The 24,774-nt window shown below is 32.9% G+C and overlaps 5 protein-coding genes across 7 annotated transcripts; 2 read left to right on the top strand and 3 right to left on the bottom strand.

Annotated features, from left to right (window-relative positions):
• Positions 1-719: 719 nt before the first annotated feature.
• LOC123309319 (serine/threonine-protein phosphatase 6 regulatory subunit 3) lies at positions 720-11,949 on the bottom strand. Of its 3 annotated transcripts, none has more exons than XM_044892375.1 (14): positions 11,779-11,949; positions 11,506-11,692; positions 11,365-11,444; positions 11,027-11,300; positions 10,079-10,249; positions 9,600-9,778; positions 8,008-8,121; positions 7,800-7,956; positions 6,417-6,950; positions 6,271-6,360; positions 6,039-6,145; positions 4,101-4,342; positions 1,994-2,381; positions 720-1,808 (listed from the first exon to the last, which is right to left on the bottom strand). In XM_044892375.1, the coding sequence occupies exons 2-14, from the start codon at positions 11,563-11,565 to the stop codon at positions 1,742-1,744; spliced, it is 2,463 nt and encodes an 820-aa protein (XP_044748310.1). In that variant the 5' UTR covers positions 11,566-11,692; positions 11,779-11,949; the 3' UTR covers positions 720-1,741. The 3 variants fall into 3 exon arrangements, with proteins under 3 accessions (XP_044748310.1, XP_044748328.1, XP_044748318.1); XM_044892393.1 differs by having other exon boundaries at positions 10,079-10,216; XM_044892383.1 differs by having other exon boundaries at positions 7,800-7,950; positions 11,779-11,948.
• A 224-nt stretch (positions 11,950-12,173) lies between these two features.
• Positions 12,174-12,928, top strand: LOC123309336 (respirasome Complex Assembly Factor 1). The gene has a single exon (XM_044892405.1). The coding sequence runs from the start codon at positions 12,249-12,251 to the stop codon at positions 12,633-12,635; it is 387 nt and encodes a 128-aa protein (XP_044748340.1). The 5' UTR covers positions 12,174-12,248; the 3' UTR covers positions 12,636-12,928.
• Positions 12,929-15,492: 2,564 nt separating this feature from the next.
• On the bottom strand, positions 15,493-17,015 carry LOC123314589 (beta-centractin). Its single transcript, XM_044899960.1, has one exon. The coding sequence runs from the start codon at positions 16,835-16,837 to the stop codon at positions 15,701-15,703; it is 1,137 nt and encodes a 378-aa protein (XP_044755895.1). The 5' UTR covers positions 16,838-17,015; the 3' UTR covers positions 15,493-15,700.
• A 201-nt stretch (positions 17,016-17,216) lies between these two features.
• On the top strand, positions 17,217-21,611 carry LOC123314583 (tubulin-specific chaperone E). The gene is made up of 8 exons (XM_044899949.1): positions 17,217-17,411; positions 17,463-17,639; positions 17,750-17,953; positions 18,089-18,277; positions 18,477-18,870; positions 18,925-19,056; positions 19,150-19,303; positions 21,159-21,611. The coding sequence occupies exons 1-8, from the start codon at positions 17,395-17,397 to the stop codon at positions 21,452-21,454; spliced, it is 1,563 nt and encodes a 520-aa protein (XP_044755884.1). The 5' UTR covers positions 17,217-17,394; the 3' UTR covers positions 21,455-21,611.
• A 320-nt stretch (positions 21,612-21,931) lies between these two features.
• LOC123312889 (glutamyl-tRNA(Gln) amidotransferase subunit B, mitochondrial) lies at positions 21,932-24,338 on the bottom strand. Its single transcript, XM_044897459.1, has 8 exons — positions 24,206-24,338; positions 23,893-24,151; positions 23,466-23,781; positions 23,008-23,243; positions 22,770-22,949; positions 22,479-22,612; positions 22,207-22,330; positions 21,932-22,155 (listed from the first exon to the last, which is right to left on the bottom strand). Exons 1-8 carry the CDS (start codon positions 24,262-24,264, stop codon positions 21,937-21,939), a joined length of 1,527 nt encoding a protein of 508 aa, XP_044753394.1. The 5' UTR covers positions 24,265-24,338; the 3' UTR covers positions 21,932-21,936.
• Between the last annotated feature and the right edge of the window lie 436 nt (positions 24,339-24,774).

Below are 24,774 nucleotides of genomic sequence, written 5' to 3'. Positions count from 1 at the left end.
AAATTAATTGAGAAATATCTGCAAAGAATTTCTAAATATTATTGAAAACCTATAGTACATTGACCCCAACTCTATTATGTGGGTACATTACCATTACAATCAATTCATTTCATAATGATTGATGAATTAATTGACCATAAGGGTTTTACGTATCTGATTTTCTTGCGAATTCTGCCTCATTGATGTCTAAAGCGTATTTTAATGGTCACTTTAGTACGTCAACATGCACATTGAAAAGTGTACGTCCAGTTATTATGCCTAAGCATTCATTCACCGATGTTGATGAATAATAGGATCGTTTACTGGAGAAAATTTTTTTCATTTTTTTTTTTTTTGTTAGGGGTTGAGTGGAGTACCTCATGCTAGACTTCGCCTAAAGTGTATTTTTGTTTTTTTTTCCCAAATAAAGACACTATTATTATTATTATTGAAAATTTCTAATGAAACCCACCAGAGCATTTTTCTCGTTTCACATTGACAATGGAAAATATGAATTTTATTTCAAACTTCCCCCTGGCACTTTTTATATCAATGACCATTTTGAGATAGGTTCATTTTTAAGGAATTTATTTCTTCGTTATGAAAAACACTTTTTTGTTTCCACTTTTATAGCAATAGAAAAGAGAAGTAATTTTTCTTATTTCTCTCTCTTTTATATTTTTTTCAAACTATTAATTATTTACAGAGACCATAAGAGCATAATTTCTGCATCAAATAAATTAGATATTTTACAAGCTTTATTTAAATGATTTTTAAAATTCACAATTGTTCCAATTTCTTTCTAGTCTGCAATATTATTTATAAAGATTGGTAGATATTTGGGGTAGCGAAATATTTTATTATTCAACAGAATATTAATATAAAACTGTCTTTGCTACATAAAATAAAAGATTAATTATGAATCTTCCTTTCAAGAATGTATGAAAAAATTTAATAATGCACAAAATTCCAAGTGAATGTTAGGCACAGCTCCATAAATTATTTCTGTTCTCAACTATAATTTATTTTTAGCTTTACATTCATCAGCAGAAGTACAATACAATATTCCACTTTATAATTTATATTTTTCTCAAGTATTTCCAGCAAAATACTGAAAATTATTTGAAAAGCTCATATTTCGTTATGGAGTATATAGATTTTCCATTAGAATGATTGTTGTTAATACTTTTTACTTTCCGAAGAGCTTTTCCCAAAATTGAAAAGAATATCTCCTTAATATCAAGTCAGAACGCGTTGGCGGTGATTCAACGAATTATATTACAGCAGCACTAAAATCATAAACATAATTTTTGTGCAAGTGTGCCATTCTTCACACAGGAAACCAATTATCATCTAAAAAAAAAAATGGAGGGAAGTACTAAGCTTCGATTTTATATTCTAATTAAAATGTGAAAAAAACTTCCCTAAATACAAGAGCAAGGTTCAAATTTGGCTGCATAAAGATGCGTTTTGTAAAATATATAATTCCAAATGAATAACCCAATATCAATGATTTTGACATTTTTGAAAATATCTGAAGGAATCAAAAAGATTCAAAAATCCAGGTATATAAAGTAATTCTAGTGATCACTAAAATATAATTGAAAAAGATAAAGTAGAAAATTCCACTAAAAAGAACGTTAATATAGGAAGAACCAGTAACACTTGAAAATATTATTTTAGAGTCACAATAGTGGAAAAATCATGAAATTTCTTTAAGAAATTGAATCCCTGAACTACCATTTCTTGATATGTTGATACATCATTCATTTGACTTTGGGGAATCATGACACTCTTTGTCCAATGTGTTGATAACAGGTGAAACATTCCTAGAAGAAATCAATTATTGAAACTCGATGTAAGTCTCACTTCTCAATCGTACTAATGTAATGAATAAAACAAAAAATAATATGGAATTTCATTTTTAAAAGATCTTTTCTTCAGATACATCAAAAATTCGTTATAACAAAAGGAAAAAACTCAACTTTGTGTGCATGAAGATCGATATACTTACTTGGACGGCTCATTTAACGTTAATTCACCAATATTGATTTCTGCCTCTTGTTGGCAAGCAGCAACTTCACCATCTGTTGCTTGTTGTATACCGCCATCAGTAATATCACTTTTATTGAATTTATTCGAATTCACACCGACATCGAATAATCCATTCACAACATTGAACAATCTCTCGTCAAAGTCATTTGTTGATTCGGGCAAGTTCGAAGAGGAAGCTGGCTTGCTTATTCCATCTGCATTGCAATCAAGCATATCGGCCGAAATTGATGAGAAGTCGGCCCACGAATCGGGATTATCAAATTCCGACTGTTTTTCATCTGCGGAAGTATTCCAAGGATCCTTCGGAGTTTCCACTTCATCCACTTTTGCCTTCACAGTAGACCAAGCTGAAAATTTGATAAGAAGGTTCATACCGACCCTGAATAAAGCGGCAAATATAGAAATATATATTTGATCATATCTTGAAAACCGTTAGAGATAAATAAGATTTTTTATATTAAATTCCCAGTTTTAGTATCACTTTAGAGGTGGTTCCAAAGACACTGCGATTTTTCGAAAATGACCAATAAAACTGTCGATTCAGTGGGTGAAGATCACCCACTAGGATTTCCGACAATCACAAAAACTCAGAGCATGCCAATTAAAAAAGTCATTGACATTTTTTAAAGGTAATTTTCGAGTAATTTCAGTGTCTCTCGGACCAACTGAGGAGTGATCAGAAAAACTAAAAAAGTCTTGAAAACACTCAGGAATTCAATAAACAAAAAACAACAAAACAGTTGTCAAGATATGATCTCTAGTCTCAACTTATTAAAACTATCATAACCATGAAATTTGTTGAAAAAAGTAGCTTATGTCGAGAAGGCACACAGATGAATATTAGGACATGCAAGTGGAGTATTTCTAAATCAAAATTTCGTGTAGATCCAGAATATGATATAAAAAGTGGGTATTTTCAATCGAAAAAGCAAAGATGGTATCGTGTTTCATCACTTTCTTACCACCCCATAAGGTCAAAAATATTTCAGGTTACGTACAGGGTGGGCAAAATTGGTGATACCTGAATTACAACTTTTTCAACCCAACGAGATAGAGGAAAATGCATGGCACATTACGGTCGTCTTTTTTCAAGAAACTAATAATGCCAACAACTGCATTACCCTATCTTCTTTTGTTTTCGAGTTATAGGTCAAAATTAAAACTCCAATTTTGATCATTATCTCCGTTTCTGTTTAAGCTAGGATGTTGAAATGAAAACATTATACAGACACTTTTCTGATAGCAATCCAGTGGCGTACTATGATTTTTTCCAACAGGTATTTTCGCTGAGCTATAACATAAAGATGTATTTTTTCTTATGAAAACAGTAGTTTATAATGACTTAGGAATACTGAGGACGATATATGATATATTTCTGAAACGGTAAAAAAATATCAATTCTTTCTTGATCATTTTAAACTACTGTTTTAATAAGAAAAACCAAACTCTATGTTACAGCTCAGCAAATAAACCTGTTAGAAAAAATCATAGTACGCCACTGGATTGCTATCAAAAAAGTGTCTTCATTTCAACATCCTAGCACAAACAGGAATGGAGATAATGACCAAAGTTGAAATCGCCCAAATTTAAATTTTGGCCTATAACTCAAAAACAAAAGAAGATAGAGGAATGCAGTTGATGGCATTATTAGTTTCTCGAAAAAAGACGACATGAATGGTACATTCATTTCTCTCTATCTCGTTGGGTTAAGAACTTGTAGTTCAGGTATCACCAATTTTGCCCACCCTGTATAAATTGGAGTCTATTCTACCAAAGTTTGAATCATTCTCCTAGTCCAAAACTGTTCAGAGTGATCAATTCATCCTGTATATTTTGCCACAACCTTGGTAATAAATTGAGTAAGATTTTCTCGATAACTTGGGGAAAAGCATGCAAAGAAGAAGCCAAGCAGTTATTGCTACACCTTGATTCTTTGTGTTGAGGGGGAATAGAAGTAAGAATTTCCATTTTTTGTAAAATTTCATACTTTTCAAATATTGCATTTTTATAACCATGAATACATCATCTCATTGTTTTTGCAATTAAGGCATTCCAATAATACTTACGATCCATATCATCCTCAGTTGTTATATCATCATCACTATCACTACTGTCTAACTTATCTTCCTTTTGATCTTCTTGTTTCTCAATAACTGTCTGGAAAGTGTTATCCTTATCCTCAAATATTTGATCGTCGGCATCATCTAACGTGTTGATACTCTGAGAACACAGTTGCTTGAACGCTTGAAAGGAGAAGGTGTTATTATCTGAGAAGTTCATATCTATGGGTATTTCTGGATCTAAAGACCTGAAAATTTCACGTATTTATTATAAAACAAGAAAATACCTTTAATGGTATTATAATAAGGAAGTATTGATCTAGCTAGAGTTGAAATACACTTCATAAAAAAGTTAACGCACATTCTGAAAATCTCAATTTTAATGAAAGTTAACTCTACATTGACTTTATAACTTATTTTTTATGTTCTCTCGGGAAGGTTTTGAACGAAACAAGACACATTAAATGAAAGAAAAATTCAGGATTTCACCGAATCTTATGTGAAAGAAGAGAAATGAACAATTTTCAAAATACTGAAATGCTGATAAGTGATTTAATACTTGGTATTTCCACCCCTTGCGTTAATTACAGCTCGGCAACGACGGTTCATATACTCAAAATGAGTGATCTTAAAATGTTCTGATCTAATCCTTCCCAGATTTCTCCGAGTTGGATTCCTAAGTCATTAAGAGTAGCTGGATGATTTTCTGAACTTCTCAGCCTTCTATTGAGGTTGTCCCAAAGCTGCTCAATCGGATTGAGATCTGGACTTCTTGCTGGCCATTCCATTCGAGAGACTTCAACCTCTTCAAGGTACTCCTGAACGATGCGCGCACGATGGGGTCTGGCATTATCGTCCATAATAATGAAATTTTCACCAATGCATGGGGCAAATGGCACTACATGGTCTTCAAGAATGTTCCTTATATACTTATCAGCATTCATAGCTCCATTATCAACGACCACTAGGTCTGTGCGAGCAGTCAAAGATATTCCACCCCATACCATAATCGATCCTCCCCCGAAACCAGTAGTATTCAGGAAATTGCACTGAGCATATCTTTCATGTGGACGTCTGTATACAAGGGAACGTCGATCACAATGGTAGAGGCAGAATCTAGACTCATCTGTGAAGAGAACTCTTTCCCAATCGGCCTCTTCCCAATGGATATGCTCTCTCGCGAAATCCAAACGCGCCCTTCGATGGGCTGGGGTAAGAGCTGGGCCTCTTGTCGCGACACGAGGCCTTAAATCATATTCTCTGAGTCGATTTCTTATTGTCTGAGTGCTAATTTGCACCTCATGAGTTTGCTCAAGCTGAATTTGAAGGAGGCGAGCGGTTGCAAACCGTTGTCTCAACGAAGAAACTTTCAAGTAACGTTCTTGAATGGCAGTTGTTACCCGTGGTCTACCAGGTCCTGGTCTTCGGACATTCATACCTGTCTCCCTGAATCGCTGCAACATTCTGGACACATTTGTATGGAAACTCCAAACCTTTCTGCAATTCTTGTGTATGTCCACCCTTCTTCTCGCAAAACTACCGCTTGGGCACATTCCTCTTGCGTCAAATTGCGTGTTTCGCATTGCATAGCGATCGAGTGTAGAAAATAAAAAAAAAAAAAAAAAACTATTGATCACTAGAATTGATCGAGAACAACTGATTTTAGAATGGAGCCAATACATAATTATAATATCATCTTTTTTTATTCCTGCTGGGAAAAAACATCTGTATTGAAGAAAACCGTTGAAAGTGGATAACATATGCATGCATAATTCTGATAAACATAAATAATTGTCATTGAGAACACCTTCAGTTGTAGAATAAATTTGAGATTTCCATAATGTGCGTTAATTTTTTTGCGCAGTGTAGAAAGAGCACACTTTAGCATCATATTTCAAGAAACAACAATAAAAGTTTCAATAAAGGTTTTCAAAGTAAACTCACTGCAAAGGGTTGCCACCAGCTTCATTGAATGCATCATCATTGAAACCACTATAATAACCTTCTATATACCTTGAACTCAGATACTGCATCTGGTATTCAGCGAACATCTTAAAAAAATTAAAAAAAAAGGAATATGAAATTCATTGCAATCGGTAGGATTCAGTAACGACTTTTCCAAATTATTTGAAGATATTTTGTACCAAACATCTTATAAACGAAACCAATATGTTACCTGTTGCTGCGAATCGATAGAATTGGAAAGATTTGAATCACCAAAATCACCACTGTCTTGATTATTTGATCCATTGGGATGGAAACCTCCCTAAAATATCAAATATGTGATGCGAAATTGAAAAAAAGCATAGGAAGAAGGCATACCAATAATATTTTCTGCGTTTTATTAATTTCTGCGAGAGTGGTGTCTTTAAAGGCTTCTAATCTTGTGAGAATCTCGGGATGATTTTCTTTGAGGAAATGACCTAAGTAACTTTTGGAACAACAATTGATTATTTCGTTCATTATATTTATTAAATGGCCCATGTAACCCTGTCGAACACCTTTGGCTTCCTGTTGTTTGTCATTTTCCTCCCAAGCTTCTAATATTCTTTCTATTAGTTTACAATTCTCTATAAAATGTTTACATAAGGCAACTGCAGTATCATCACTATCTTCAGTTACGTAATGTTTCAGAGCAAGTACCAAACACTTCTCTACTTGTGTATGTAGAAAATTATTCCACGAATATTTAAAGAACAGATCTAATATCGTTGAGAAAGTTCCTAAAGACATCATTTTCAGCAATAGTTCATCATTTTTCAATGATATCACTGAAACGAACAACTTCAATACTTGTAATCTAGTTTGACCCAGAGGAGGATCCAATACACCAAAAGTAAGTTCCAACGGCATTTTCTGTTAAAAAAAAAGAAAATGAATATAAATATGAAAATCCAGAGCTCAACAGGGTGTTCGCTTATCGGGACTTCCAATATGATTGCAAAAAGTCATACATATACAGGATGTTCCTAAATTCATGCGAAAAATTCAGGAGGCGATTGCTCATATAAAATTAAGATAGGTCTTTCCTATAGCAAAATTTCCTCAGCCCACGCCTTTCCGAGATAACACCCTTAAAAGGTGGTGACTAAAATTCAATTTTCAATTTTTTTCTACTACCATTCTAAAGCATAATAATTGGAAAGTCAGTAAATCATTTAGTTTATGCAATGTAGGAGGGCTCCACTTTGACAATTGTTTGTAATATCAGTAAAGTTTTTTTTATTTTTTCGTGTTGAGTTCAAAAAATTATTATGATTTGAGTTGTATTTCCATGAATTCAAATTATAGTGAATATATAATAATTTACAAAAAATTCGGGGAAGTCCTTTTTTGAAAATTCTTATACGACTTTTTAGTAGATTTCGAATCTGGGCTCAGATTTTTGATAATACAGGGTGAGTTATTTCTACAAGTACTCAACTTGGAAAAATAGAATATTCTGGTCCTGATATTGGTTTTGTTGAAAGCGCTACTTGTTAGGGTCATTTAGTTTAATTGATGAACCTAATTTAATCCCAATCTTGAATGATGCAAAAAAAATCGTAAATGATCCTTTAAGGTTATTAAGTTAGGGAGGATTACATTCAATCTTCAAGGAGAAACGATGCGAGGACTTAAATCCAATAATAAAATTGTTGGAAGTATTATCTCAGGATGGTTTTTCCGAATTACGTAAACAGAGGTGTGGTAACATATTCTTACCTTAGGGGGATCCAATAAAATATTGTGGAAATCCGCTACTCTTCCCAAAAGAACTGTTGTTATGTTATTCAACACTTGCTGCTTATGTTGAACATCATTAGCTTCATCGTTTATGTCACTATAGCTGGTTAACGAATTGAACTTAGAAATACTGAAACTAATATGCTTAGCTTGCGGGCTTCACAGATTTACCATTTATTTCACAAACCTGGTTTGGTTAACATCAAGAAGTGCAAGCAAGACTTGAATACCTCCTACTATGGAAGACTCACATTTATCTTTATCCAGGATTGTTTCCAATAATAAATCGACTATTTCAGAACTGAAAAAAATACAATTAAGATTCTATTTGAAGTTTCATCAACTGACTGGCCTGATTTGTGCATTATTTTCTAATTCTAATTAGCGATTTTCCTAGCTAGTTTGTCAACACAAGCTTTTCTATATTTGGAATAATTTTTTGTCCCTCATCACATTCTATGTTAACTATTCTTTCAAAGATTTAAAGTTGTTCAATAAGATTGTGTGTGTATGGGTAATGTTTTGCTGTGGAAACACTACAAGTCGCAATTTCAAAGCTTTCGAGCAAAATTTCGACAGGATTATGCGGATTCACGTATCAAAGAGCAGGTGGAAATTGGATAAACAGTTACAGAGATAGTTAAATAAAAACAAATGTGTACAGGGTGGGCTAAATTGGTGATACCTGAACTACAACTTTTCAACCCAACGAGATAGAGAAAAATGAATGTACCATTCATGTCGTCTTTTTTCGAGAAACTAATAATGCCATCGACTGCATTCCTTTATCTTCTTTTGTTTTTGAGTTATAGGCCAAAATTAAAATTTGGGCGATTTCAACTTTGGTCATTATCTCCGTTTCTGTTTAAGCTAGGATGTTGAAATGAAGACATTATATAGACACTTTTTTGATAGCAATCCAGTGGCGTACTATGATTTTTTCCTACAGGTTTATTTGCTGAGCTATAACATTAAGTTGTGGTTTGTCTTATGAAAACAGTAGTTTAAAATGACTAAGAAAGAATCGCCATTTTTTTAACCGTTTCAGAAATATATCATACATCGCCCTCAGTCTTTGTAAGTCATTTTAAACTACTGTATTCATAAGAGAAAATACATCTTTATGTTATAGCTCAGCAAATATATATGTTGGAAAACATCATAGTACGCCACTGGATTGCTATCAAAAAAACGTCTGTATAATGTCTTCATTTCAACATCCTAGCTGAACAGAAACAGAGATAATGACCAAAGTTGAAATTTTAATTTTGACCTATAACTCGAAAACAAAAGAACATAGAGTAATGCAGTTGATGGCATTTTTAGTTTCTCGAACAGAGACGACTGTAATGTGCCATGCATTTTCCTCTATCTCGTTAGGTTGAAAAAGTTGGAATTCAGGTATCACCAATTTTACCCACCCTGTACACAATACAGTTGGTAATTTTGAATTTATGGAAGTGAAATTTTGCACGCCGGTGCTCATCTGATGCTTGAGGAAGTCTACTGAGATTGGTCGTTTTCAAGTGTTTTTGAAATATTTATACTGAAGTTTCGGGTTTTTCCTTAGAAAGTTTCTGGTCGTCAGGTATGAGGATTTTTAGAACATATTTCTTTTCAGGTGATGAAAGAGAAAAATCAAATTTTTATAAAAAAATTCCCGCTGCTAACATATTCTATAGAAAAGCCGCAATTTTGAGTTTATCCTCCATGAAAAACTCGACATTTCTTCATTGTTAATTTTCACACAAAATATCAAGAATAAATAAAGATACATACGATTCTAGAGTATTGAGCAGAGGATCTGGATCAGCTCTTTCTAAAGAATTCTTCTGATTTTCCCTTGCAATCCTTAGAAAATCACATAAAAGTTGAGCTACGTTATAATGTCTATCCTTATCGATACTTGGATTGAACATGCAGACCAAAGACTGTATAATTTGCTGACTGTCTAACCACTGAAATTAAAAAATGTACAAGGACTAAACATAGTTTCAACATTTCCCACGATAAAATCCAGGGCCAACGGAATTCTGCCCAATCCACTTAACAAATTCAAACCAAATTACTGAGGGGTAATCGTTTATTCATGACTTATATAAAAAGTATTTTGTCAATTTTTCAAGCCTATATTTTCCAAAATTTGAAGGATAATCTCAGATGTAGATCATCACTCACGTAAATTATATAAAAAAATTCAACCCAAAAAAATACTCGCATTTTTTGAACATACTAAGTAAATTTTGAATGATACTTACATTCAATATATTCTGCTTAGTTTCGATGCCTTCCACTTGGGTGAATAACTTGAGCATAAGATCCATTATAGCTGACGTGCCTATATGTTTGAGCAGTAATGATATAAATGTGTCCTTGGCTTTTAAAAAGTCTAGGACCTGTAAGCAAGTAAAACGATAGGACAACCAGTTCTGGGTTTGGAAATAATGGATCGATCCCGGAAAAAGAATCAAGAAGGAAACAGGGGAGGAAGGAAGGGAAAAATATCTCATTATAATTTCATCTAATTATATAATATATAAATATATATCAACATTCAGGGAATCAACTCATAACTGGTACTACTTATTTTAATAATTGAAAGAAATTTTATGGTTCAATCACGAAAATGTAATGTGTTGTAATGTTTTCATGAACAACCAGATTTTTGTGGACCATAATATGGTATATTGAATGAAATTGAACTCCCATTATCAATTTATTGTGAAAAAAATAAATGTACAAATAAAAAATGAATTATGGAATTATTTATTGCCTCCCTCATAAGTTTCTTTGACAATGTTCTTCATTTTCATCATTTATACTAAAGAACTCATAATTTCAATTTATATAATCCTGGTTAACATTATCAGGGAATATAAAATGTTCATTATAAATTCAATCAAAAACCCTCAGCATGGGGTAAGGCAATGCCCATTTTACAAAATTGTTCAGCTCAGAAAAATTGATGGTGTATAAAGAAGAAATCGTTTTTGTTTTATCTCCACCTTGGGGTGGCTGACTGACAGAAAATCATTTCGCTGTTAAGAAAATAGAACAATATACAATAAAAGCAAATTCAATCATTCAAACATAAAAACATCAACAAAAAGCAGAATTATATGAACTCAAACAACTGATCTCGCAAATGTTATATTTGTACATGGTATGACAACTTCTCTTGAAAATATTTAACGAATAGAACTTACTTGCTCAGTCTTCTTTGCAATAAGGGCACCCATAATTTTACTGAAGAAGGAAGCCAATAATGGATTCAATGGTGGCTCCCTATCAAGGAAATTATATAATTTTTCCAGAAGCAATTCATCACTAGCAAGTCTTTCATTGAGAGCCGGAACATCGCATGTTAATAATTCACATGCTATGTTAGGATACTTGTAGCGAACATGATCCTCAAGTTCTATAGGTGGCTCATTAGTGGTAAGTATCACTAATTCTTCCAAAATATTTGGCTTTTGTAAACTAAACACAAAAAAATCTCGATAATTAATCATAAGAAAGTGAAATGAAAAGTGCCAATACATACAAGTCTATTAAGGCCTTATTTTGAACTCTACATTCATTGATAATGTCATCAGAATCCATCACTTCGAGAAGAGTAACATCCTACAATTAACAAAAAGTTTTACATCAATGCCTGAGGTGAAAGGCAAATAAAAATCATTACTTCTTTTCCAAGGAGAGCCCCTATTTCCTGAGAGGAGTTCGCATTATGTTTCCAAAACATATCCACTGGTGTTTATTACAGATTAAAAAAAAACTTATTTTCCGAACATTTACGCTTGACGAATAAAGGCACTGGTGCAGGCGATAAATGATTTTGTCAGTTAATTCAAAGGTTGTTGTAAAGGGCTCTGGAATCAATTAATATCGTATCTACGATTAATATAAACATTTTTTTACCATATCAATGAACAATGAACACAGAATATCTACTTACGTTCTGTCACTTGTAGTGATTGCCAGGCTCATGATATTTGATTGGGAATATATTTAGGTGAGAAAATTAATTCAACTATAAACTGTAAATCTGATTAATCATACTTTTTCGACCAAAATACACCATTATTTGAGTTTGCACTTGTTCATAGACAAGATTTTTGATCTTGTGAAAATGATATTGACAGAGCCGGGAAATTTCAAATTTCACTTTTATTCAATTGTTCATCATTCAATGCCATGTTATTTTAATATTTCCATTTGAATATTATTGAGAGACGATACCTCAGAAAGAGTATCTTTCTAAATAACTATATAATTTATCGAAAAAATATATGACCACTAATAAAATTCTCTCATCCCTAGCAATTTATTTCTATATTATTAGGTCTATGGTTCACGGTTCACTAATCAAGTTTAGAGGTTATGATTAAGCAAAAAAATTAAAATTTATTGAGAATATTCATATGAATGAAAATTATGAATATCAAAACTAATAATATAGAAAAAGAATTACCTTCAATTTGGGTAAGAGCATGTACTGCAAATTCTGTGTGGCCCGATAAGGAGGAATTACTAGATGTAATTTATTGGGCCAGGCAAGTCATAGGACTCTTGTTAGGACTTTTATGGGGATTGATTCCGTTGAATGGGTTCATTGGCCTATCATTATTTGTGTTATTGAACGCAGGCATCGTTTACTATTATTTTTCAAATTTTCAAAACGTGGACGAAGAAGAATACGGTGGAGCATGGGAAATATGTAAAGAAGGCTTCATGACTTCGTTTGCTGGATTTTTGGTAACATGGATAATAATATATTCTGGACTGCATAGTGAAGTTGACCAAAACCTGTGAAATTAAATACTGATTTTGTGTACCCTGTAAGAGAAAACCTTTATGTTCTTTAACATGGTTTATAGATAATTTACAAATTGCTCAAAACATCCGTAGTCTTCATAAAGAAATGTATTAGTTCACATTTTCAATTGATTAAATATTCAATTCCAAATCAAAATGATCTCTAATACAAAATTTGTATTAAAAATAGAAAAAGCAAAAAACTTATACATTGTTTATTATTGGTATATGCATACATTTATTCTCGATCTTTAAAAATGAATATTTAATATAAACAAACTTAACTATAATCTTCATTGAATTCATTTGCAAACAAATTTGCCACACTTTCCTCAACCTTCCTCTTTTTGAGTACTGGCTCCATTTGTAAATTTTCATCTATACCAATTTCCTTTTCTTTTAAACATATCTGCTCATTCAGAATATTGTTATCTTCTAAATGCATTGATTCATTTTCAGTTATTATTTCCTTCAGTTCTGAATTTGCTTGATCTCTATTCTCTATTACTTCATTTTCCGTTTGAGTAACCTGGGTCTCTACTTCCTGATCATCTGTTTGGTTTTCTATTTTTGCTGGTACCAGCACATTATTTTCCAAAATTCTTATTTCATTCTCCTCTAGAAAAGTATCAGTAGAAAGTTTTGTTTCTGTAAGTCTCTGACCATTTTCAGCTAAGAAATTTTTGGACAATTCAGAATATCCATTTGTGCAAACACTTGACGCACTTATCAATGCATGAAAAATTTTTTCCATACTCCTTAAACTTGCCCCACAAATTGAAGATATGTTCAGGTTTTCACTAACACACCCAGTAACAAGAATCTTATTTATCTGTTGACCATATTTCCAACAAATGTTTGGACGTTCATGCTCAAATACTAAACATAGTATTTCATACAATAATTCTTGGGATTGTTGGTTATCAAACGGAGGTTTGATATTTCCTTTCTGAAGAAGCAAAATATTATCTATGAGAAAGCAGGTAATTTTGTCTAAAGCATCATCATTGAGAGAATTGTTTCGGATGAGAATCAATAATCCTTTTAGTGAACTGATGGAAGCTTCCAACTTAGCCTTTGTCCATGAAGAAGCTTTCTCCATTCTATTATTTTTAGAATTCATGCTTTTAAGTATCATGTTCTGTTTTGTTTTTGATGATTTTCCCACCATATTTGCATGCATTTTCACAGTAACACCATCTTCAATAGGGGTATTATTTTTTATTATTTGTGAAACCAAAATATTCTGAAGTGGTTTTTCTAATCCATGCCCTATTATCGACAAATTTAGCAATATTTCATACAAATACTCTTGGAATAAACTGCAACTCAAATAGCAGTCACAATTTTTATTTTTATTGAGATCTCTTACTATTTCTGAAATCAGAGGATAAAATGGAGCTATACTTGTTTTTAAAGAAAAAATTAAGGTATTCAGCACTTGCAAAACTTTTGTTTGAATCTGCATCAAATTGAAAGAAAAATATTTAGTTTCAATGGAATCCTGTTTCGTACATTTATGTATCGATAATGCTCTTTCAAGAAGGCTGAAAATTTCTGGATACAGCTCAAATGCAGCCCCTTCTGAGAAGAATGTTATTACCCACTGTAAAACATTTACTATAACTTGCGTCCTGTACTGTACTTTCAAGTATGAATTATAATGAGGAGGTGGGCCACTGATATTAAAAGGCTCAATATCTTCCATCTCAAATCTTTCAATTTCCAACCACTGTTCAAAGATCTCATCTAGGCATTGGTGACATGTTACACATAATTTTCTCAGACAGATAGTTAAGTTATTGATACAACTAATTGTCGAGTTGCCACAACTTGGAACTTTCTGACAATGAATGAATGCCACTCCTGAGTCTGCCACTAACTTTTCCGATGGTGATTCCAAGAAGCTCAACAGATAATCTTCAATTTTTCTCCTATGTTGTTTACAAAAACTGGAAAAGTACTTCAAACATGAAATAATGCACTCTAGTGAAGATTTCTTCACACATAAATCTGTTTCATCATTCAATGATACGTCTAGAATGGTGGTAAGAAATTCAGCACCTAATTTTCTACTGAATTCTGAATGTTTCTGTGCACATTCAACAATACTACGGATTGCCTTCAAATGTATTTCTTTATTCAAACTATGTTCATAATTCGTCAAACAACACTTTACCCAAAAAGATCCGTGCTCGAACAGTACATCTGGAGTTATTTCTTCAATACATTCTGTCACTAATTGTAAACCATCCAATCTTGTAGACGATGCACTCAATAACTTGTTTATATGTGAAACAAATGATTTTTCAAATGATTCATTACTTAAAAAACTCCGTATACAGTCCAACGTGATGGATTTTGATCTACTATCTTTATATAAGTTCAATGTTTCTTCGAATAAATTTTCTGTAAACATTTTGATTCCTTACTTAAAACAATTTGCCCGAAAATTTTTTCACGTTTTTATCAGTAGTTTGTCTATGGTTGTTATTTGTTGTGGTTGAGGTTATGAGTTATGATGAAAATGGTTATGTCACAGAAATATATAACCAATCTAAACGTAGTTTTCTGCGATCAGTGACCTATGCAAAGTTGCAAAGCACAAAATTTTTATCTGGTGCCACGTTTTCAAAAAATTATAGCAAATAGCTAAAACTAGCGTTGCACTGGTGAAAAATATATATAAAATTGGAAAAATTAAACCAACTGATCATAAACATTAATTTTTTCGTTAAAAATGCATTCTAGAGAGTTGAAAAAAGTATCTATCGGTTAAAAATCGATACTTCCTAGAAAATATCTAAATTATATATAAATAAAATAGTAATCATAATAAAAATGAGGAAAAATTTGTTTACGGTACTTTTTAATTGGACATTATACATAAAAATAAATTAAAACAGAATTTTTTATGGAAACAGCTTATTTGTTACATTTTATATATATATAAAAAAAATTGAGTAGAATAAATTGCTTTAGGCATGTTAATAGCAAATATAATTTATCACTTATACTAAAAGTAAGTTGCTACCTATTCAATAATAAGAATTGATTTAAACTTAAAACATTTTTCGATGAACAGCTCGCTGCCCTTCTTCATCAAACTCTCTCTTGGAGACCCACATTTTCTTAAATGTGTCAAGAGACGCTAAAATAGAGCCACCTATCCAAGTAGAATATAATCTTTCTTGAGGAGCAGATATTTTTATTTGAACATCCTTTGGTGCAAGTTTTTTTATTTCAGCCAATAGTCTATCTCCAAAACCTTTGAATAATGTTGAGCCCCCCGATAAAACAATATTCTTGAATAAAATTTTCCTCAAGTCCAAATCAGACTTCTGTATGGAAAATACAAGCACTTCATGCAAACCTTCACATTCTTCACCAATAAGATCTGGTCTAAACAAAAGTTCAGGTGCTCTGAATCTAGCTGGTCCTACTTTTACTATGTTTCCATCAGGAAGAGTATAAGGCATGTGTTCAGCTTCAACAGATTCCTCTTTCATAGGGTTAGCTGATAAATAACATACTTTTTCTTTGATTGTGCGAACAGTTTCAAATTCAGCTGTTGTGCGAAGATTAATACCTTCTTTACAGAGCAAAATTTTTAAATATCTAGATACATCTCTACCAGCAATATCTACCCTCATTATACTGTGAGGCATTGCAAACCCTTCATATATTGGTACTGCATGTGTAACACCATCCCCAGAATCTAAAACCACACCAGTTGTTCTCCCTGTAGAATATAAACTCAATACAGCCTGCATAGAAATGTAAAGTGCTGGTACATTGAATGATTCAAAGAGCAACTCTGCAGCTTTCTCTCTATTTGGTTTGGGGTTCAAAGGTGCCTCAGTTAAAAGTACGGGATGTTCTTCAGAAAAAGTAGATAGTTGATCTTTAGAATAAATGTATGTCCAAATTTTTTCCATATCATTCCAGTCTGTTACATGTCCATGCTCCATTGGATATTTAATGGAAAGCAAACCCCTATGTTCTTCAGCTTTGGGTCCAATGAAGACGTCTCCTTCCAATGCTCCTGCCATAACACGTACATGCTTAGGGCGTCCGACATAATTTGGGAATCTGCACTTAGGTATTTGATCACCAGCGAATCCAGCCTTTATAACACCAGATCCATTATCTATCACCACCGGTTGATTGACTATGACATCATATGTTTCCATTTTCATAGTATCCGAAAAAGAATTCTTTTGATTTTTTAATTGTTTTCTCTCAACTCCATAAAAGTAATAAAGAACTATTTTGTTACGTACAGCTTTTTTAATGAAAAATGAAAGTGCATTAACTTAACCATCAATCATCCACCCTGAACTTGCTGTCACTGTTTTGACAGTTAAGTCAGAAACTGTACTCGAAACTGGAGTTGAAAGACTGAATATTCAAAAAAGTTATAATTAAAAACTACAACAACTATCTCCTATGTATATTGCTAGTTCAGTTCCATTCAGCAAAACGATTTTGTTTCACGAAAATTTTTCAAAATCGTCGAATAGTAGTTCACACAACACAACCAATCTGACATCTGGATATGACACTAGGACTACTAGATCTGTCAGAAATAATAAATAAATAAATAAATATATTCACCCGGTAGCTATTTTTTTCTAATAATAATCTGATTAATTGATTGTTTCATATGTAACATATTTGTATATTGAAACTATCAGGTACCCATTGGGAAACAGTGTTGATAATATTTGATGAAGGTTTGTCATTTTGAAGGATAATGACAATGATCGAAAGGTACTATCAGTTGATTTTTTCTACAATTTTACTTTGAAAACTTTGTTCTAGTGAAAATAATATAATGCAAGTAGGTTCAAGAATTGATTGCTCTGGTCATATAGGTACTATAAAATATATGGGCTGTCTTGAAGGTTATTCATCTACTTGGTTGGGGATAGACTGGGACGATCCAAAGAGAGGAAAACACAATGGACATCACAATGGAAAACAGTATTTTGAAGCTAGGTAACAGGCCCATTAAATATATTATTGCTTTTTCGGATTAGGGATATATAATATAAAATAATCTATATATCTATGTATAACACCGATTTGTATAAGTTTAGTTTGTACAGTTTTCAGACGTCTGGAACATTTGTCAGACCAGAAAAAGTTGAACTCGGGCAATCTATTATTTCTTCTATTATGAAAAGATATGGGAAGAAGGATAATGTCTCAATAGCTCAAGATTTTCAACAAGAATTATTATATTTTCAACAATGTATTAATGCTCCATTTTTAGAAATGGTAGGTTTTGAGAAGGTCCTTGATAAGCAGAGGTAAGAATGAAAATTATACTGAATTTTCCAACTCCATTTAATTTTCAATTATATTAATTTTTTTTTATTGCATAGAAAAATTTAACAATTTAATACTATTTCTTTCAAGGTCTATATATTGTAATATTTTTATAGCAACTTTGATTCCCTGCAAGTAGTTGACTTGAGAAAGCAAAAAATAAGTTCAGCTGGAAAAAATAATCAATTGAAAGATCTCTGCCCCAATATCAAAGAATTAGATCTGAGTTTAAATTTGATTTCCTCATGGGAAATAGTTTTTCAGATATGTAAACAACTGGATCAACTGTGTTGGCTGAATGTGAGGTAACACTTCAGATTCTTGAGATAGGAAAGATTTAAGGCAAATGATTACTTCTTTGCTTATGTTTAAAATATTTCATTATATTCTACCTATGCCTCTGTGTTTTGTGAATTTTCTGTACTCTACTCAACTTCTTTATTTGGTTTTACTCAAAATCCAGAGATTTTCTGTCAGTTTGTTTAATTTTTGTTGATTTTTCAGTGAAAATTTACTTACAATTCCTGCCAATATTGAAGATTTCAATTTGCCCACTGTTGAAACCCTAATATGTACAAAGATGCGTTTAACATGGGAGGATATCTTAAAAGTAACATTAGCTTTTCCGAATATAACAGAATTAAGAGTGCCTTTCAATAATATAAAGAATCTAGATACACCATCAGAAATACTCAAAAATTTGAAAGTACTTGACATCGAAGATAACGAAATAGGAGAATGGAGCGAAATATGCAAATTGAGTACACTTGAAAATTTGGAGGAGCTCTTTGTTGGAAATGTGGGCCTTAAAAAAATAGAATTCATAGGTCATAAACCCAAAGTAGACACTTTCTTGAAGTTGAAGAAATTGGCCATCAGCAATAACCTCATTGATAATGTGAGTCATTATTTACCTGATTGTATGTGTTTATGAAGCGATATTATTTTACAGTGGGATTCGGTTAGCCAGTTGAATAGAATGAAAAACTTGGAAGAATTGAGATTTATCAAGAATCCCGTCCTCGAACAAGAGAGTGAGGCCAGTCGTTTCGAAATTATAGTTGCTAGAATAGGAAACTTGAAGGCAAGTACATGTTTTTATTCGGTTTTTTTTTCTGAATAGAATTTCTGTGGAATCATCATCAATGTATTTAATTCTTCAACGACTTGTTTTCAGGTATTGAACGGAACTGATTTGAAACCATATATGAGAAGAGAAGCAGAATATGACTATATGAAAATATATGGTTTAGAATGGTTAAGGGTTTGCAATACTCCAGAAAGAGAACAGTTCATAAGATCGCACAATAGATTTCTGGAGTTAATTGATAGTAAGTCTCGATCTAAATTGAATTCTTGTATAGGGTGGACAAATTTGCATGTTTTGGTCCATACCAAAAAAAAAAGGAAGCAGTGCGAAATCTAAATGTTAAAGACATCACTCATTGTCGGTAACTTACTGGTTGACACAATTTTCAACCTGCACATTGTACTTGCAAGATAAAGTGGATAAGAATTGACTCATGCAACTTGATAATAGACAAAACGTTTATGTCTTTATGATCATTGTGTGACCCTATAGCCATTCCTCTCCACTCTATCCCGGATATACTCGTCCATTATAGAACTCTCTTAATACACTGCGCAAAAAAATTAACGCACATTCTGAAAATCTCAATTTTAATGAAAGTTAACTCTACATTGACTTTATAACTTATTTTTTATGTTCTCTCGGGAAGGTTTTGAACGAAACAAGACACATTAAATGGAGGAAAATTTCAGGATTTCACCGAATCTTATGTGAAACAAGAGAAATGAACAATTTTTCAAAATACTGAAATGCTGATAAGTGATTTAATACTTGGTATTTCCACCCCTTGCGTTAATTGAAGCTCGGCAACGACGGTTCATACTCAAAATGAGTGATCTTAAAATGTTCTGATCTAATCCTTCCCAAATTTCTCCGAGTTGGATTCCTAAGTCATTAAGAGTAGCTGGATGATTTTCTGAACTTCTCAGCCTTCTATTGAGGTTGTCCCAAACCTGCTCAATCGGATTGAGATCTGGACTTTTTGCTGGCCATTCCATTCGAGAGACTCCTGAACGATGCGCGCACGATGGGGTCTGGCATTATCATCCATAAAAATGAAATTTTCACTAATGTATGGGGCAAATGGCACTACATGCTCTTCAAGAATGTTCCTTATATACTTATCAGCATTCATAGCTCCATTATCAACGACCACTAGGTCTGTGCGAGCAGTCAAAGATATTCCACCCCCATACCATAATCGATCCTTCCCTGAAACCAGTAGTATTCAGGAAATTGCACTGAGCATATCTTTCATGTGGACGTCTGTATACAAGGGAACGTCGATCACAATGGTAGAGGCAGAATCTAGACTCATCTGTGAAGAGAACTCTTTCCCAATCGGCCTCTTCTCAATGGATATGATCTCTCGCAAAATCCAAACGCGCCCTTCGATGGGCTGGGGTAAGAGCTGGGCCTCTTGCCGCGACACGAGGCCTTAAATCATATTCTCTGAGGCGATTTCTTATTGTCTGAGTGCTTATTTGCACCTCATGAGTTTGCTCAAGCTGAATTTGAAGAAGGCGAGCGGTTGCAAACCGTTGTCTCAAAGAAGAAACTCTCAAGTAACGTTCTTGAATGGCAGTTGTTACCCGTGGTCTACCCTGTCCTGGTCTTCGGACATTCATACCTGTCTCCCTGAATCGCTGCAACATTCTGGACACACTTGTATGGGAAACTCCAAACCTTTCTGCAATTCTTGTGTATGTCCACCCTTCTTCTCGCAAAACTACCGCTTGGGCACATTCCTCTTGGGTCAAATTGCGTGTTTCGCGTTGCATAGCGATCGAGTGTAGAAAATCAAACGAAAGAAAAACTATTGATCACTAGAATTGATCGAGAACAACTGATTTTAGAATGGAGCCAATACATTCAAAATCTGATAATATCATCTTTTTTTATTCCTGCTGGGAAAAAACATCTGTATTGAAGAAAACCGTTGAAAGTGGATAACATATGCATGCATAATTCTGATAAAAATAATTATCATTGAGAACACCTTCAGTTGTAGAATAAATTTGAGATTTCCATAATGTGCGTTAATTTTTTTGCGCAGTGTATTTTTATGAATTTTCACGCCATTTTTTAATTTTTAGTGTATGGGGAACCAGATGAGGGAGAGTTGGTTACTAAACCACAATCAATATCCAATACACTCATTGAGTTGAGATTTGAGCATGAAGGGAAGGTGGTAACAAAAAAATTACCGAAGACTATTGTTGTCCAGAAGCTAGTAATGCTAGCACAGAAATTCTTCAAGCTTAGTTACAGACCGAATTTGATTCATATAAGAGGGGAAGCTTCTAATTTACAAATAAACCTGGAAGAACAGAGAGAAATTGGTTTTTATTCGATGCAGGATGGAGATAGAATACTCATCAGCCATGAGTGATTTTTTTGGAAGAATTTTATAGGCTCATTTTAATTTATTAATTTTTTTTACACGATATAATTTTCCTAATGAATATTTATCCATAACTCATTTTGTGATACTTATAAATCATATTTAAGTGAAAATAATGAAATTTTTATTAAAGCAATCTTTACCTTATTGGGCTTTTATTAGTTTCAAAAGAGATTTTTTTTCTTGCTTACAAGTGCAAGCTCCTACGAAACTTGTTATACGTCCCCTAAGATCTTGAGAAAATCAATATCTGAAAAAATTATAGACGTTGTTGGCACACTACAGTTCGCAATTTTGAATCTATCCATACCTAATCCAGTGAAAAGTATTCAAAAATATCATTGTGAAGTGAAATGGCAGGAATATTTTTATAATGAATCTTTTTCTGTATGAATTCCTGTTTTAAGTTTCCGAGTTTTTGAGGTATTGAGGTTTAAGTTTTATTCAGAATAATCACGGTGCTTGCTATTCTACTTATTTAATAATTTTTTCATAATTTCATCACACTTAGCCATATCTGCTTTATCCTGAGTTTTCGCGGATAATCTTCCCATTAATGCCTTGTAGACCTTTTTCTTTCCCCCTTTATAGAGGCTGACAATTTTCTCATTTTCTTTTAATACTTCTTCACAACATTTTTCTAGTTCTTGTGCATCAGTTATTTGAAAAAGATCCTGTGTTTTTACAATCTAAAAATATATTGATTTTAATGGGATATACATTTTCCTTTTGTTCCATACCTGTAATGCATCTTCTCTGCAGCCTTCAGATAAAGTCTTGAACAAGTAACGGAGTGTATTTCTGTTAATTTGTCTTGTATCCAATAAATCTACACAATCAGCTAAAAAATGTATCCAATGAGGTCTGAAAAAAGGAATACATGGATGCAAAGGAGAAGTTTGTTTAAAAAATAGATAATATAACAAGAGTAATAAATGGAATTGATGCAGAAGCAAACAACAATTATTTATTCAAAAATTGTAATTTCAATTTCTACATAATTGATACTCACATTTCTTCGTGTCTTGAATCGAAGTCAGTAATTATTTTGGAAAATTCATATATAATTATATTGGCTAACAATGGCGGTTTGAGACTCTTGACCTCCAGAGCTTTTTCAAATAAGGTCAACAATGTAGAATCATTCTGAAATAAATATCCAAAAGAATCTGAAAGTCTTGTTGAACTTGTGCAAACTTAAAAATTACAAATTTCAAGGAAAAAATTTTTTTCATAAAGAATTTCTCTGTTTGAGTTGCACAATATACCTTTGTTTGGGGTTTGGTAGTAATAATGAACTCACCACTAAAAGTATTGCTTGATTTTCAGTCAATCCAAGCTCTTTGTTTAGTCTAATTCTTGTCTGAGCTGGTAATTCAGGTAATGCTTTCTTGAGGGGCTCCACATCGACTGATTCTGGAATGAAATTTCCATAAGAGAGATGAAGAGGGGGAAGATTGGGCTCAGGCATGTAACGGTAGTCCTGAAATGGCGTTGATATGCTGCTCTATCAATTCTTATAAACAATATACCTAGAATACCTGCTTTTCTTCTTTATCACGTAAAGGTAATGTTGATTTACTTGTTGCATTCCATGATCTAGTTTCATTAATTATATTTTGTCCCTTTTCTTTCATTTTAATTTGTCTGTCTATTTCGTACTGAACAGCAGATGCTACCCCTCTAACTGAACCAATATTTTTTATTTCTGTTCTTACACCAAAGGGTTCCCCGTTTCTATGAATGGAAACATTTGCATCAACTCTCAAAGCACCCTCTGAAATATTTTTCAATTAAACTATCCTCAAGTAACTCACCAAGAGTTTTAGATAATTTCACAGGTAAGGTTCATAACAGAAGAGTTGTAACAGTATTGCATAACTTCTCAAGAAAATTTTATATGCTTTTTTTGAGCTACAATGAAGTAGTATTGATTACACTTGTACCTTCTTTCTTAAAGAAAGGCGATTTGAAGTCAAGCCAAGACACTATAAAATACCTTCCATTTTGCAAGAGCAAGTTCCTATTGCTTTTAATATAGCTATTAATTCTTTGACAAGAGCAGCAGCTTCCTCTCCATCCTTCAGATCAGGTTCAAAAACTAGTTCCATTAATCCCATCCCTGCTCGATTTAAATCTACTAAGCTACGATCAGTATCATGTAAACTTTTTCCACTATCTTGCTCCAGTTGCAACTGTTTGATTCTAACTTCTTTACTATAAGGTGATTTATGAACGCCAGGAGTGTATACAAAAAATTGTAGGATACCATTTCGAGCCAGTGGGCTTCTTTGTTGAGTAATTTGATAACCAGCCTAAAAACGCTATGTAATTGAGTGGGTAATGATAGAATTGGATAATAGATGAAAATTGTAGCAATGGCAACCTCTCATTCAGAGGCTATATCTGCAAAGAATGTTTCGTACAGGCATATCTCCATAAAAGTAATGTTTTCTATCAAACATAGACACCATGTTCAGGGTACAATTCAGAGCTAAGGCAGTTGTTACACCAGCTTCAACACAAGATTTATTAAGTACAGGAAGGGTGCCAGGTAATGAAGCATCCAAAAATGAAGCATTACTGTTAACAGGTGAGAAAAATTCCGAAGAAGAGGGAGAAAAAAGCTTTGTTTTCGATGTAATTTGGGCATGTACTTCTAATCCGACTACACTTTTCCATTTCCTAGAAGAAACAATTCATAATTTGAGACAATCCAGATGATTTTTCATAATTTACTCTGTCGAAATTGAAGAATACAGCCGAATAGAGTTTTTATATTTCCAAACTTTTAACATTTTAATATTTCATTTGTTCGATTTGTTTTTAAATAAAGTTAGGTTAGGTGTCGCGAGAAAGGTTATCTATAGAATAAAATTTTAGTTTTTCTTCTTTTATTGTCCTCTATTCGTTTATCGCTGCAAGTAGTCTGATCAACACTCCCTGTTTATTTTCTCACTCGAAACTAAATTTTACTGCACTCAAATATACTGGATTTCACTTTATATAACCGGCTCAACGCTACACTCCACTCCATTACGCTCAACCGCACTCCACTCCACTCTACACTAATGACAAACAGACAAATACAAATTTCAAATTTCCAGCTAATTATGATTCTTTTCCTAAGAACAAATAAATTATGCCCATATCAACCATATACGTAAAATTTACAATTTCAGAGATACTTATTCGAAATAATGATATTAGAAGAATCTTCATTATTTTGGCCAAACTCTATACCTTCTAGCCATTATGAATATAATAACTGGTACCTAATTAATTTACATATTCCACTTCAAGATCGT

Source organism: Coccinella septempunctata, chromosome 1 (assembly GCF_907165205.1).
Source record: "Coccinella septempunctata chromosome 1, icCocSept1.1, whole genome shotgun sequence".
NCBI classification, from domain to species: Eukaryota; Metazoa; Arthropoda; class Insecta; order Coleoptera; family Coccinellidae; genus Coccinella; species Coccinella septempunctata.
Note: the sequence above shows the minus strand (reverse complement) of the source record. Positions and strands in the feature narration are given on the sequence as shown.